At 57.3% G+C, this 14,901-nt stretch overlaps 1 protein-coding gene across 1 annotated transcript; it reads left to right on the top strand.

The window, feature by feature from the left end:
- The first annotated feature begins 773 nt into the window (after positions 1 to 773).
- On the top strand, positions 774 to 14,733 carry EMILIN3 (elastin microfibril interfacer 3). The gene is made up of 4 exons (XM_064521425.1): positions 774 to 995; positions 5,424 to 5,546; positions 9,265 to 9,512; positions 10,089 to 14,733. Exons 1-4 carry the CDS (start codon positions 799 to 801, stop codon positions 11,981 to 11,983), a joined length of 2,463 nt encoding a protein of 820 aa, XP_064377495.1. The 5' UTR covers positions 774 to 798; the 3' UTR covers positions 11,984 to 14,733.
- Positions 14,734 to 14,901: the final 168 nt, after the last annotated feature.

Here is a 14,901-nt window from a genome sequence, read left to right as displayed (position 1 = left end):
AGTGCACCAGGGCACCTGGAAAAGCAAATGGGGAGCCTCCAACCAAAGCTCAAATCAACCAGGAAGGGCTGTAGTTGGCTCCAAAGCGGTGCCACTTCCTTCTTGCCCTGTCTGAGAAATCCAGGTGCTGGGTTCACCAGGCCCTTGGTGGCGGTGCCCGATGCACAGGCTGGTACCAGCCAACCGACTGGCAGCTGCCATCTGCCGCACGCCAAATGTGCCCAGCGGGCTGAGTCCCGGTGCTCCAGCCCTGCTCCTCGCCCCGCTCCCGGGCGAGGGCAAGCCGGCCGCCGGGGCCGTGCGAAGGAGGGGCCGCCCGGTGCGCGGCGGCTGCCCGGGCAGCCGGGGCGCGCGGAGCTGCACCTGCTAGCGGGGGGAGGGCGAGCCCCGTTCCCGGCGCGGGGCGAGGAGGGGCGGCCTGGGGGCGCAGCCCGGGCCGGGGCCGCGCTCCTGCCCAGCGCCGCCGGGGCGGGCGGCGGGCGGCGCGGGGGGGCGCAGCCCGGCGGGGCCGCGCCGTCTACCCGCTCGCGGGGCCGGGGCCGGGCCGGGCCGGGGCCGGGGTCGGTGGCGGGCGGAGGGCGGGGAGCAGGAGCGCGGCCCGCCCCCGCCGCCGCGGTACTAAAGGGGAGCGGGCGGGCGGCGGAGCAGCGTGTGCCGCCGGGCAGGGCAGGGCCGGGCAGGGCAGGGCGCAGCGGGCGGCGCTCCGGCCCCCTCCGCAGCGCCGTCCCGGCGGGGCCCGCGGCCGCCCCGTCCCGTCCGGTCCCGCCGCGCCGCCGCCGCCGCCGCCGGCCCGGGACCATGCGCAGGGCGCGGGCGCCGCGCCGCCGCGGGGCTCTGCTCGCCTGCCTCTCCCTGGGGACGCTGCTGGCCCTCGCCGATGCCAAGGGCGCCTTCTACCCCCCCGCCGCCCCCCTGCCCTACGGCGGCAGGTACAGCCTCTACACGGCCGGCTCCAGCCCGCAGCTCGGCCCCGGCAGGCCGGTGGGCAAGCACAAGTAAGCGACCCCCGTGCGCCCCTCCGCGCGTCCGGCGGCCCCGGCCCCGGCCCCGGCCCCGGCCGGCGGGCAGCCGCTCCCGGGCCGCGGGCACCGGCCGTCGGTGCCGCCCGCGCGGTGGCGCTGGCGCCGCGGCCGTCGGGCACCCGGTCCCGGTCCGGGGCGCGGTGCAAGGGCAGCGGCGGCGCGGCGGGGCGCGGCGGGCTCCAGCGGCCGCGAGCCGTGCACCGAGCAGCGGCTGCCGGGCACGGACCGCGGGCACCGCTTACCGAGCACCGAGCACGGGCACCCCCTGCCCGGCGCCGTCCCCGCGGTACCGTCCGTGGGCACCTTGCTGGGCACCGGCCGTGGGTGCCACCCCCGGCCCCCGCTGTGGGCACCCCTTGCCGGGCACCGAGCACGGGTACCGACCGTGTGCAGCCCTCACCGAGCGGGGCAGGGTGTCCGTGTGTGTTTGCGCACCCCTCCCCACGCGGTAAGGCTGGGGTGCCTCGGCGTGGGGTGTGTGGGGGCTGCATTTCCACGAAGGAAGGGGTGGTGCGTGTGCGCTGGGGGGACGCGTGCTGCAGACCAGTGTAGGACAGGGCTGCGGTGTGTGTCCGTGAGAGCGGGGACGCGTGCGTGCGCTCCCGGGGTGGTGCGTGTGTGCGCGTTGATGGGGTGAGGTGCGTGTACCGGTGCTGCGTGACACAGGCTTTGGGGGGGGGGGGCAGGGTGATGTGCAGGAGCGGGGGATGGCTGTGCACAGATGAACACGTGAAAATGCAGCTCAGTTCAGGGAAATGTGAATTTACTCATTTGCTTGTGAAGCAGGGACTTACTAGAGTTTAAATATGTTTTTAAATAACCTAGAAAGCTCAGGCAGAAGAGGAATGTGAGCTTTAAGTGTACAGGAGACTTTTTCCATTTGATCACAAAGAGGGAGTTATACTGGTGGGGGCTCGCTTCCCTCGGCGCTTGCTTCCTAGAATCACTTCTATCTCCTTTGAAAGGGGACGGATGTGGTGTTACGAACAAGCTGAAATGAATAAAGTAACATTCAAAATGAACAATACTGGCAATGCCAGTGAAAGGTCTCCAAAACCCGTAACATTTTCCAGCTGCTCATTCTTAAAACATCAGGCTGGAGCTATAAAACTGCTAGCCACAGGTGGGTGAGAAGGAAAGGGCTCTCTAAAAAGGGGCAAGCCAGAACAGCTCTAACCTTTTATCCAGGTAGTCACAGGGAGCCATTGTTTGTTACTAGTGGCCCAAAGATCTGCCTGTGTTGGCTGCTAGCTTACTTGAAGAGGGCTTTTGCAGTGTGTTTAGCAGTGGATCCTGGGTTTATGGATAGACAGTGATTCTAAATTTCCATACACATGCACACATGACCTTCCTTCCCTCCAGCTAGGAAAAGTTGCTGGCCTTAGTTCTTGAGTAGCCCTATGTAAAGACAAATGACTCATTTTATGGAGTAGCAGGGAGCAGAATTGACCCCTGCACACGCGGTGAGTCCTCTTGCCAGGCGAGAGCTGCTTGCCTGCAGGCAGGCTGGAAATGCCCGAGGTTCACTACTGGGAACGGCGGTGCCTGTCATGGTGAGGGGAAGAGGGCCCTCAGGGAGAGGACCTGGGTGCTCCATGGGGGGCAGCCGGGGTGGGCAGGAGGGCCTTGCTGGGAGAAGCTGACTGGTGATGGGGAGAACCAGAGTTAAGAAGTAAGATGAGCCCAGGGAGCTGTGGGTCCCCTGTTTATGCCCTGCTTCTTGCCCCATGCAGGGCTCTTGGAGCCTGCTCGTAGCTTGGCTTCCAAAAACAGAGGCAGAGGGGGGCTTCTGGCAGGCCTTGGTGTGGGGGGAGGTACTTTGCTTTGATGTGTTGGTGCCCACAGTGCTTCTCCTTCCTTCACCTTTCTCCCCTCTCTGCTCCATTTGCTGTGGCCACGCTCAGCACTGTGACGGTGCTGGGGCAGGGTGGGCTGGAGCCCCCCCCCCCCCACGCTGTCCCCAGAAGGTGACAGTGCTGTGGGCACAGGGACACATAGCAGCTTCTCCAGTCACAGACCATCAGGTCTCTTTTCCCTCCACGATCATCCTGGCAGGCCCCAAACTTGCTCCCTTCCCCAGGCAGACGCGAGGCTGGCCTGCTCTTGGCCAGGGCCAGGGGGCCACACTTGTTCACCTCGTTCCTTCAGAGAGGTGGCTCAAGCAAGCCCAAAGCAGAGGGCTGCTGCTAGAGGGCTACACGCACGTGCACACATGCGCACAGGACACCACAGGCTGCTGACTGCAATCCCCCCTTATCCCTCCCTGTCCTTCTCCTCAAGCCTTTCTGCCCCAGTGCGACTGTCTCAGTCCCTTCTTTCCATTGCCATCACCTGCCAGAGGCGTCTGAACATCATCTTCATGGACCATCTTGATACCAAGAGCTAGGCTGAGACCCCTGCAACTCGTGTCTCTGGTGAGCACCCAGGGCTGCTCTCCCAGGCCATGCAAGGGCCTGTTGGCTCTGTGCTAGCACAGGCGGCGCCGGGGGAGCTGCAGCTGCTTCCTGGCTTGTGGCCAGGCGCCTGAGCAGCATCAAACCTACCTCGCAGGGAAAGAGCTGGGTCCCCCAGCACTGCTGAGCAACACCTCCCGTGCACCAGGAGCTCGCTCCAGCCCATCTGCTCCGGCCCGCTGACCCTCCGCCTCCACCTTGGCTCTGAGCTGTGTGCTTGCACCCTGCTCTCCTCCCACTCTGCCATCTGCCGTGTCCCTGTGCCCTAAATCACTGCCTTGCCGCACACCCCTGCTGTCTCTGCCCCTGCAGACCAAGTGCATCTGCTCTGCCCTGCAGCCCTGCCTCCAGCTGGAGCAGCCTCGGCCTCCATCTGCCCCAGCACCTCTCCGGGATCCCTTCTACACGGCCTTCCTCCCAGTGACCTCCTCGGCACACAAAGTTTGCCACTTGGCTCCAGAGTGGGCTTGCATCCGTGGGAGCTGCCCGGCACCCTGGGGCACCCAGCTGCAGGTGGGATGGCAGGAGGGAGGAGGCTCTGCTCCTTGCTGGAGATTTCACTCTGCTGCAGGCAGACTCGGGTAATGCTGCATGTCCGGGGAGCTGAAGGAGTTTCCAGCTGTTGCCCCCGTGGTGGAGGGAGCTGTGGTCCTGCTGTGGTCCAGGAGAGCGGGCAGCCTGGATCTCCTCCCCTCCGGCTGTAGCATGCTGGGTCTGAGCATCACATGTGTTACCGCAGCAGCATCCTCGGGTTTTCAGGCTCAGTCCCAGCTCTGGCCGCACTGCAGGAGCCAGAGGAGGATCCTCCGCCCCTGCCAGATGCTGCTGGAGCTATTTTGGGGGAGCTATTGCTGTAAGTGCTCTTGCTGGTGGGGCTTTGCTTATCCTGCAGCCCGTCTCACCGCCAATACCATGCTGCACTGAAGGCAGCCTTGGCTCAGCGCTGCTGTGGCTCTGGCTAACCCCGGTGCTGGGGCGGATGCAGCGGTGCCCATGGCGGAGGCAGCGCACTTGCAGAGCGGCAGGACTGCGGGCGAGCCCACGCTGGTCCCAAGGAGCTCTGGAGCTCCTGAAAGTGCAGCCTGGAGAAATATCAGAGGATGCCCCAGGAGAGCATGCACAGCCCATTTCCAGCACCAAGAGACTGATTTCTCAGGGGAGGCTCGACTGCTGAGGACTGCCAGCCAGGGCAGCCCTCTGCCCCACCCCTGGGGTAGGAGGAGGATGGGGGAGCAATCCATGGGGAAGCTACCAGCTCAGAGGGGTCTTGTGGGCGAGGATGCTGTCCCGAGGCTGAGACCTCAGCAGAGCTGAGGCCGAGCAGAACTGTGTTGAAGGGTGTAGGGATTTAGCTGCACTCCTGTAACCCAGTGGAAAAATACCTGGATCTACCTACACCAAGGAAAAGGCATCTCAGGCCTGGGCTTTGCCACCATGACAGAAGCCAGGTCCCAGCAGCCAACTGGCCTGGCCTCATGCCCAAAGGGCACATGGCAGCACATGAGAGGGACTGGGCAGAGTCTGCTCCCTTTGGGGCTTTCCAGAGCTGCTCAGGTGAAGGTGGGCAAAAGCTGGGGTGTATGGGGCCACTCCGGAGGAGGGATGCAATTCGGTCAGCCTGGCCAGACCGGCAGCACCTGCCTGACTGTGGCCTGTCTGCACCCAGGAACCAGCCTGGGCATTCCGGGACCCTTCGCTGTGTTCCCAGCCCTCTTGCGGTCACTTTTCCAGGTCAGTGGTGGCGAATGCCTCCCAGCGGATGTGCGGGTCGGGAGGGCTCTCTAGCTGCCTCACCCCACCAGGGACCCCAGCAGCGATATTAGCTGGGGCAGGTAAAGCCAGGGCTGGATTGGGACCGGCGTGCCACCGAGTGGCCTGGGGCGATGCTCTCTGTCCTCGCTGGTCCCTGGGGCAGGGGGTGATGGTGTCTCGCTGTGCTTTCCCCTAGGAGCTACTGCGCCTACGTGGTGCAGCGCAACGTGACGTGCACGCTGCAGGACGGGGCCGAGAGCTACGTCAAGGCCGAGTACCACAAGTGCAGCTGGGGACCCAAGTGCCCTGGCAAAGTGCTGTGAGTACCTGAGGGGTGCGGGGCGACGGGGGGCAATGCTCGCTTCCTTGGGGCCCTTCCCTGGCTTCAGATCACAGCAATCCTCGCAGCCCCCAGCGGGACGGAGGGCAGGGGCACTAACACCTTGGGCAACCCTGTATTTGACTTTTGGCCACGAGCGAGGGAGTGCTCTCTCTCACCAGAAATAAATCAGTGCTGTTTCCGCGGGAAGCAGGGCTGTGCGGAGGTGAGGAGGGGACCGACTGTTCAGAGACCTCCGTTTTGGTAGAGAGATGGCAACTAGGTGAGAGAGTGAAAGGAAAAGGAAATGGAGCCCATGGTTGGGGCCAGCTGAGGGCTTCCTGCCCCAGGAAAATATTTGCAAAATTTTCTGCCTCTTAGTAAATGCTGCAGGGAAACACCCCGCTGGGCAGGAGCCGGGCGACGGTGGACACTAGGGCTTTGTGCTTCGCCACGAGCCCTGGCCCGGGATGCTGCGCTGTGCCCAAATGCAGCACTCCCCCATCCTCCCCGAGCCTGCTGCAAGCAGCAGAGCCAAGCACCAGGGCAAACGGGGCTGAAAGGGGCTTTTGCTGGAGCTGCGGGGCTCAGCATGCACCGATAGCACCGCGGGCTCAGCGCACGGGCTGGCCCGGCAGGGAAGGGCTGTCGTGCCCACTCACCGGTGTTTTCTTTCCTTGCTCCCATCACGAGCATTATTCCAGCTTTTGGGGGTTTTGGATATCCTGCAGCTGCTGGTTCCTGTGGAAGAGATCAACGGAGCATCTCCCAGCTCCATGGTATCACGGCTTGCCCACAGTGCCCGTGGGAACAGACTCAGACCAACTGCCCGCAAAGCGGCCAAAGGAGCTAAAGAAGAGGTCTGCCCCGAATCGCAGTGTGGTGGAGCGATGGCAGCTGGCCGAGGAGGCGCCGCGGCAGGAAGGACACCGCGTGGGGCAGCTATGGTGGGGAGCATGGGAAGCCAGGTGCTCTGGCCTTGCAACCAGCCCCCCAGGCGCTGCCGTGTCCAGCTCCTTGCTGCTGCCCAGCCCCTCTCCAGCCCCTCAAACAAATGCCAGTGCGAAAACTGGGTGTTTCCAGAAAGGCAGTGCACCCACCAGCTGAACTTTCTGCACAGCCTGTGATGCTGTGTCCACACATGAGGCAGAGACATGGTTTTTCCAGGCAGTTCGGGCCATCAGCAAGTGTTTGTGCAGCCACAATAAATGCTTTCCCTCGCTGCTGTTTGGAGGAGAGTGTGGTGCCGAAGGGCTCTGGGTTCCCTTGCAAAGGTGGTGGGACGTGAAGATGCTCTGTCCTCTGGCTGCCGCGCTCACTCTCCATTCGCAGCCTGGGCTCTGCTAGTCGAGAGGGAACATTAGGCTGCAGCCTGGACAGCTGAGGAGAGGCTGGGGCCGGTCTTGTTATTGGCAGTGGCTGGGTTCAGCAGTTCCTGCCTTTTCTGCATGCCATGATGTTTCCAAGCATCCATACTAAGAAAGAAGGAAAGACCATAGAAACTTGGAAGCTGCTGTGAAGAGGAATAACAAAAAGAAGAGCTAGTTTTTCCAGCCACTGTAGCCACTTCCCCCCCCCACACACACTTTTTCATACTCCAGTGGTGAGCAAAGAGTAGCCTCCACGACAGCGAGGCGCTCTGGCAACTCACCAGAAGGACACAAGAGCCATGGTTGTCAGTGTTAACTGCATTTTTGAAGCCTGGTGTTTCCAAGAAGACAAGCTTGCCAACCCCACTGTCCCATAGCAAGCTGAAGGCAGCCGAGCCATGGCAGGCTTTCTCCTGCTTGCAGAGACAGGGCTGGTGGAAATACCTTTGCTTGAACTGGGCACACTGCCTGGCCGTGTGCTGATGCCCAGTGGGATCTGCCTGTGCAGCCTGGGTCATGTTTTCTCTCATTTCCCCACTTTGAGATTTTTGCCACCAGAAACTAGAGCACAGCAGTTCTCAGCAGCACTTTGAACCCTGCAGGAGCTGTGGCTCACTCGTGCGTGGAGATGGGTGGGCACTAAGTGGAGGATTGCGATGCAGGTCTCTGGAGGTGTGCCCCCGCCTGTGCCATGTCCTGTAGCACCAAAGCCTGCTGGGTTTTTTGTGACAAGAAAAGCCCCTTCCTCTGGTGTTCAGCAGATGAACAACACCTTTCCCTTTCACTGCAGTGTGAGGAGCGGGGAATTACTAGACCTCAACAGAGGGGCAGGTTTGAAGACCAAACCAAAATCAGCAGAGAAAGTCCTGGCTGAAGCAAGCTGTCTGAAAATGCCCCTGTCTTTGGGAAAGTGTCAATGTTAAGAAATTTCAAAGTGATTCAAAGGATGGAGGATTTTGGGTTGAAGTCCCATCCTGCCCTGCCTGGGAGTTTATTTCCCCGTGTTATGTACCGAGGCAGCCATACGTGCTTGGTATTATGCTTATGCCGAGGAAGCAGTGCTGCCCAGAGGCTGCAGCCCGAGGCAGGGGCACGGAGGGACCTTGGGGTGTGGACCCCTGTGCTGCCCGAGCTGCCGGAGAGCTCCGAATGCCTTAATGCACTTCTCTGGACCTGTGTCTGTACAGCAAGGATGTTTGTGCCAATCTCCTCCAAGGCCTTCCGCTGAGTGTGCTGGAGAAGAACAAGGGCCGAATTGTGCATGTTTGTTCAAAACAACAAACTTCAGGATTTTTAAGCCCCTTGGTAAATTTAGACTGGAAATTTCCAAAAGCAGCTTCAAATCATTGGCATTTCAGAGGTGGTGAAAATCGTGCTGTCTTCAGCTCTGTGTAACTCAGCTTGGGTGGTGGCAGGGAGTGCAGGTGCTGGCTATGCCCTGTCCGATCCCTGCCTGTGTGAGGGCTCTAGGCGCCTCATGGGAGAGCAGCTCAGAAGAGCTGGGAGTGGCTGAGTCCTCCCTGTGGAAATGGGGCTATTGACCTCCTTAGAGCAAGAGCAGAAAGGGAGGGCGTTAATGTCACATCGAGCAAGGAGGTGGGCACCAGCCTTCCTTGCTGCATATGGAAGTGGGTAGTGCCCCAGTCAGGGCTGGATAAACTCTGCTCACTTCTTAGTGCAGCCCTGCTTGGGGACAACAGGGCAGCAATAGCAAGAAGCATAAAGGAAATACTTTTCCAAAAGTATTTCAACCCTCCCAGAGATCTCAGGGCAAGAATAGAGTTGAGAAGAAGATCTTTACCCTCCTAGGAGATTCTCAGGTCAATCCAAGCTGTAGAACACACCCACAAGCTAGCATCCAAAACTAGCAAACTGTTCCAAACTAGCATCGGGAGTTCCATTAAAAAAAAGAAAAAAACAACCCTACTAACGAGCCTTCTGCTCAAAATCCCCACAGCTACGTAAGCGATGGCTCTACGCGAGTGCTCTCTCTTCCCACCCCCAGGGTATTTCTCAGTCTTGCCTAGTTGTATTATCAGCTTTTTGGGGAGAATTCCAAACTTTGCTGTGTGCCACCCTGGAGAGAGTGGGCAGATGTTTTTGGAGTGTCAGTTAAGGACCTGTGTCCCCCAAAATGTATTGCTGATGTTACATTGTGCAATGGTGCAGGAAGAGCTCTTTGAGGAGGTAGGTAGTGCTCTGCTGATGAAGAACTAGAGTCTTGGCCAGACTTTCCAAGATGCCCCATTGTGCACAGCTGACACAACCCATGGCAACTCTTCTGCATTGCTTGGAGTCTAGATCATCTTTCTAAACTGTCTTCTCTCTCCCTTCCCTCTCCTGGAAAGGTACCGCACCTTCTTCAGACCCAAATACAAGATTGGCTACAAGACAGTGACGGAGCTGGCCTGGAGGTGCTGTCCAGGCTTCATGGGAGAAGGGTGCCATGACAGCCCAACCGACCAACCTGGCCTCCTTCCCCAACATCCCAGCCCTAAAATGCCTCCTGGACAAAAGATGTTTCCAATTCCTAGAGTTCCTCCCCCTCCAAAAAGCCACCCTGATCTGTTTCCAGGACCAAAGAAGAATCCATATGGTGAGACCTCTCTCATGCTTCACATTGCTAGGTTATTCCAAGAAAGCCCACTCTGCAGTCCTTGGTCACAAGCCTCCCCATTTCTTCTCTTCCAACACGGGGGACAAATTTGGCAAGCCTTCAGTTAGTGGCCTGCTTCCTGATCAGAGAACTGACTTTTTGTTTGTTTGAGGATCACTTACCTTTTTTTTTAATCTAGTTTTTCTCAAAATACACCACTTCAAAATTGCCTTTTCTCATTGCTTTAAAGCATTTCTCCATTAATTTTAAGGTAGCTAGAGTGTGTTTTGAGACAAAGCTCCTCCAGACCGTTTTCGTCACTTATTCTTCAACTTGGGAACAGAGGGCCTGATCCCACATAGTGAAAGGAAGAGGGTTTTCCCTGTCACCTTGGGACTGTTCTCAGTAGGAACATTAGGGGAAAAGGGGGGGGTTGACATTTGGGTGAAATGGCAACAAGGGGGAGGCTAATGTTAGTTACTACGGAAGAGGACTCAAATCAAGAAGACAGCACAGGAAGGAGGCTATAGGAGCACCAGCCCTGACTGTCCCCTCTCTGTTTCTTTTCCTGTGCAGGCAGGAAGTTGCCTGGCCTTTTTGGAGACCGCCTGGATCGTCTGGAAGAGGAGGTGAGGCGCCTCTCCCAGGCCTACGACAGCCTGCACACCATGGTCAGCGGCCTGGGTGACCGCCTGCGGCTGGCTATCCGGGAGGACACCACCAAGATGATTGGGTCCCTGATGAACAGCCCAGGTGTGCCTGACTCAACGGTGGGTTTTGGCATCATTCCTGACGGCCTGGTGGATGTAGCAGACAAGGCCGACATCGCCACGTACCCTCCCGTGGGGGAGATCTTGACCAAAGTGACAGAGGTGAGCGACGTGCTGAAAACCAAGGCAGACTTGCTGCACGAGGTCCGTGGCATGGTCCTGGACCATGACGGGCAGATCAAGCACCTGCTGGAGTCAGCCCGGCCCTCACCCCTCACCTCCATCGACCTGCTGGAGGAGTACGTGGACACCCGGCTGAGCAACCTGCGTGGAGAGCTGCTCGATGGCTTTGAGAAGAAGCTGGGGAAGATCCAGACCACGTGTGACTTCCGGATCCAAGAGGTGCAGCAGCAGTGTGAGGAGGAGAAAGCTGCCAACCTGCGGCTGCAGCAGACGCTGGATGGGAAGGAGTTAGAAATCAAGAAAGAGATCTCCCAGCTAGAGACCCAGATCCAAGGGCTGACAGTGGTGGAAAGCTGCTGCAGCAACCTGGACTACCTCATCGATCGTATGAACATCCTGGAGAAAGGCCTCCACAGCATCTCCGAGTCCCAGAAGAACTTACACTCACGGCTGGATGGAGAAGTCTCCACTGTCACCCTAGAGAATCTCTTTGAAGGGCGCTTTGAGGATCTGGAAGCCAGACTCAATGCTACAGAGAGAGAAACAGGGAGCTGCTGCTCCAGTATAGAGGACAGCATGAGAGGCACGGTTGTAGCAGAGGTGGATGGCATGAGGACTGCCTTTGAAGACAAAATGCAGATCTTGGAGGACAGGTTCATGACCATTGTGGGGGAGCTGAACAACATCAGTGCTCCTGTGGGCATGGACGGAGCAGTGGTGCCCATGCTGGAGGGGGAGCTTGCTAGCATGAGGAAGCGTACAGATGAGAGACTGGAGGTGTTGCAGAATCGCCTCATCACGCTGGAAAGCACTTGTTCCCTGGGCTGCACCTCTGCCTCCAAAGACGTGGAGACCTTCCGGACAGAGATTGAAGACTGCCAGAACAAGAACCAGGACCTGCTCCTCCGGATGGACAGCAACTATGACCTCCTGAGCAAGCTGAATGCCACCATCTTGGAGATCCAGCGGCGAATTGAGGAAGAAGCATCGGGAGCTTTGCAAGGGGAGATCACCTTGCTAAAGATCAACCTGAATACCATGAGCAAGTCTCTGACAGGGCTCAAGGACTCTGTCTCCCAGTACTCAGACACCGTGACACATGTCAACTCCTCACTGGATGAGCATGAGCGGAAGATCGAGGATGAGGTCCACTCCATCCAGGAGAAAGTCAGTGACCAAGGCTCCCAGCTCTTCTTTAGCAACCGGCGTGTCCTGAACCTCAAGGGAGACTTGGAGCGACTCAAAGCTAGGATTGTCAGTGACCTGAGCTCCTGCAAAAGTGCAGCCCACGACCTGCAGCGGGAGATCGCTCACTTCGATGACCGGGTAGCCCGGGTGGAGAGCGTGTGCGGCAGGCTGGGTGCTGTCACGGGAAGCCTGGACGTCATCAGGGATGAACTGGAGAAACACACGGGCAGCTTGTGGGACTATATGGACCATATGAACAGGACCCTGGCTGCCCACTCTCAGGAAATAACAGGACTGAAGGACAACCTGCTTGACTGCCAAGCCAAAGTCTCTGAGCTGTCGGAGCAGGTCAGCCACTTGGAGGAGCAGGCAGACAGAAAGCAGCATTAGCCGTCCTGAAACTCACTTCTTTCTTCTCCTCCCCACCTTGAAGAACAGAATTAACTTATATCATACAGACTTACTCCAATGTGACAACAGTTCTTTGGATATCTTTTTAATTAAAAGATAAATTAAAAGCTGCTACAAACCCTTCTTCCCCATCCCCTTTTTTTAAAAAAATACTTACCAGTCCTGCTTTCCCCTTTGCCATTACCATACTTTCCTCCCGAGGTTTAGCAGCTGTACTGACCCCCGTGTAGCAAGGCACCTGCCTCTGTAGCTGGGGGTGTTGTTTTGGCTCCTGGACTGATGACCCCAGAAGAGCAATTCAAGAGGAAGCTGGAGGCGGGAATGTTTTTTTTATTTTGTGGATTTATCGCTTCTTGAAGAATAAAACTCTGGAGTTGTGAGTTGAGGAATAGAGTTTCTCTGACCTAAAGACCACCTGCATCTTAATCCAGGGAGTAAGAGAGCCAGGGCTCCTTACAGGCAGCAAAAACTCACCACAGGAATTGTGGATTTCAAAGAAAACATGTATTCTCACATCCCCCTGGGAACTGTATTCCCCTCTTCGAGCTGTCAGCCCTCCTTGTGTAAGGTAAATCCATTTATACTGCTCAGTTCTTCATGCAAATGCACATGCACTACAGAGCATATGAGGATATGCATTAGGAAAACATATATATATGTATATATTTTTTTTGAACAATCCACTGTCATGGTGCTTGTCCAACTGCAAAGTTTTCTCTTGGTGCCCCCCTTTCCCTGTTTTGAAAAACCACGCCAAGCAGTTAACAATTGCCACAACGGCCGTTGCAGGAAGGCCCCGCAGTGCCTTGGCGGTGCTTTGCGATCCCCTTGTCCTTTGCTCTCCAGTAACACCTGGGAGTGGCATGAAGGCTTACAGAAAGCTTGCGTCTTCCCTGATGGGCCACAGCCCTTTGCATGTTACTGAAGACACGTGTCTGTAGGTGCCTGAAGAGCAGTCCTGTCCTCCAGCTCTGGCTCTCTTCTGTTTTATTGCTTAAACTGTGAACGCAGGTTTCCCTGTGTCCTCGTGAGGCAGACGAGGTCCAGCTGCGAGAGCGAGAAGGCCCCCATTCTGCAAGGAGTCACCGTGCTTCCCTTTCCAGCAGTGCAGGAGCGCGAGCCTGCTTCCTCCTCACATTCACCTGCTAATGCCACCAGGGAACCCACTCCCAATAGTGAGTGCTGAGGAAGAGGAGGAGGAAGGCAGGGATTGCTCACAGCATCTTTGAGAAGCAAGCCAAGACCTCTCCTCAGCTCGGCCATGGGGAACTGAACTGGAGGAGATATGAGAGACCTGGGTGATTTGCCCAGTTTCACTCTGGTTTCCCATGAAAGCGCAGACTGGAAAAGGCCATACAGGTACCTGAGCGACTCCAGATTCGCCATATGGAGCTAGTGCCCCTCCCACACCACCACTCCCCGCAAAATCCACCTCCTTGGAGAGGCCAGGCACAGGCCGCCTCCGCTGCTCACCCCAGAGGGACTGCATTACCAGAAAGGACGAAGAGGAAATTAAAGAGCCTCCATTTGACCAGCTCTGGTACTTTAGCAGAGGAATATGTTTTCCTATGGACTCAGCACTGCAGCTAGCTAAGCCTTTCGCCCCAGCTAGCCTTCAGCCCCCCTGCCCTGCATCCTTGCTCTTCCCTGCTGTGGTTTCCTGGGTCAGGACACACTGTGAGAGCAGCGAGTACCACGCACAGCCTGCAGCATCCACCCTGAAGCTGCTCTCTGCTCCCACCAACACAAAGCAGCAGTGATGCCCGGCAGAGGTTCAATAAGGACAAGTTTTCTCCTCCATCCTATCCCATCCAAGCTGAGTTAGCTCTTTCAAACAGAAGCTCCAAGGCTAGGAGGAATCACAAGGATCACCAAGTCCTGCTGGCCACGTCACGTTACCCTGACACGGTAGAAGCGTTTTCTCCTGCCACGTGAGCTTGGGGCATCCAGCCAGCAGTACGAACAGACCCAGCCTTCCACCATGCTCTTACCTAAGCCTGCTTGGGCTGAGGGACACTCATTGCAGCAAAATCCACTCACCCCGCTCTGGACTTAGCTGATTTGGGGCTACACTGCTACTGCTGGAAGACTCTTTTCCAGCTGAGGGAGGAAGCAGCTGAGGAGCAACATCCAGCTGCCTTCAGGCATCCCAAAGAAACTGCTGTTAGACCACAAAGACAGTTTCAGCCCCAGCCAAAGGCAGGGGTTTCAAGCCAGCCCTTGCCCCAGAAGAGCCTCCTGCCCAAGCCAACCTCCACATCTTTATGGAACAGGGAGAAAAAGGGCTGCAGCAACCAAAGAGGAAAAATTAACCAAGCGCCAGGCTAACGGGATTTCCAGGCAGGCCAGTAAGCCGCAGCTTGGGTTAGAGAGCAGCTGAATAGGAACAGCTCCCTCCAGCACAGAGAGGGCTGAGATGCTGGTAACAGAGCTAGTGCAGGAGGAGGAAGGAAGAAGTCAACCTTCCAGAAAATGGTGCTATGTTTGGACTATTCCTGACTAGTCACTTGAAGATATGGACAGTTTGTATTTCAGTTCTCAGCTATTTGCGCTTAAAAAGTGAAATGAACTTTGTGTAAAATAGGGCATTTTTTTTTTTGCTTGCAAAGAGGGGAGGAGACTGTGCCTGTGTGGTTGTTCTTGCACTGGGCAGGCTTCTGAGATGGTTGGCGACTGAGCCTGTTAAGAGGCTGTGCTGTATTGTTTTTAAAACCTTGTACATTTGTTCAGATTTTAAAAAGCTGAAAGACTGTTTGTACTGGAAAGGAAAATAAAGTATTTCTTGCTGAGGTTTCCAGCATCAAAAATGGCTCGTGTGGCTTTAAGGAAAAAGAAGGCGGGGTGGGGGGAGCATAACACCAGGATTGTGTTAAGACAGGGAGCTAGAGTTAAAAACA

This window comes from Dromaius novaehollandiae, chromosome 16 (assembly GCF_036370855.1).
Source record: "Dromaius novaehollandiae isolate bDroNov1 chromosome 16, bDroNov1.hap1, whole genome shotgun sequence".
In the NCBI taxonomy this organism is placed as follows: domain Eukaryota; kingdom Metazoa; phylum Chordata; class Aves; order Casuariiformes; family Dromaiidae; genus Dromaius; species Dromaius novaehollandiae.
This window is presented reverse-complemented; position numbering and strand designations above follow the sequence as displayed.

What these genes read in the sequence shown, in the direction of transcription:
- EMILIN3 (XM_064521425.1), top strand. Translation starts at nt 799, where the DNA reads ATGCGCAGGGCGCGGGCGCCGCGCCGCCGCGGGGCTCTGCTCGCCTGC. An exon ending in AAGTGCCCTGGCAAAGTGCT is followed by an intron (nt 5,547 to 9,264) that starts GTGAGTACCTGA and finishes TCTCCTGGAAAG; the next exon opens with GTACCGCACCTTCTTCAGAC. An exon ending in ACCAAAGAAGAATCCATATG is followed by an intron (nt 9,513 to 10,088) that starts GTGAGACCTCTC and finishes TTTCCTGTGCAG; the next exon opens with GCAGGAAGTTGCCTGGCCTT.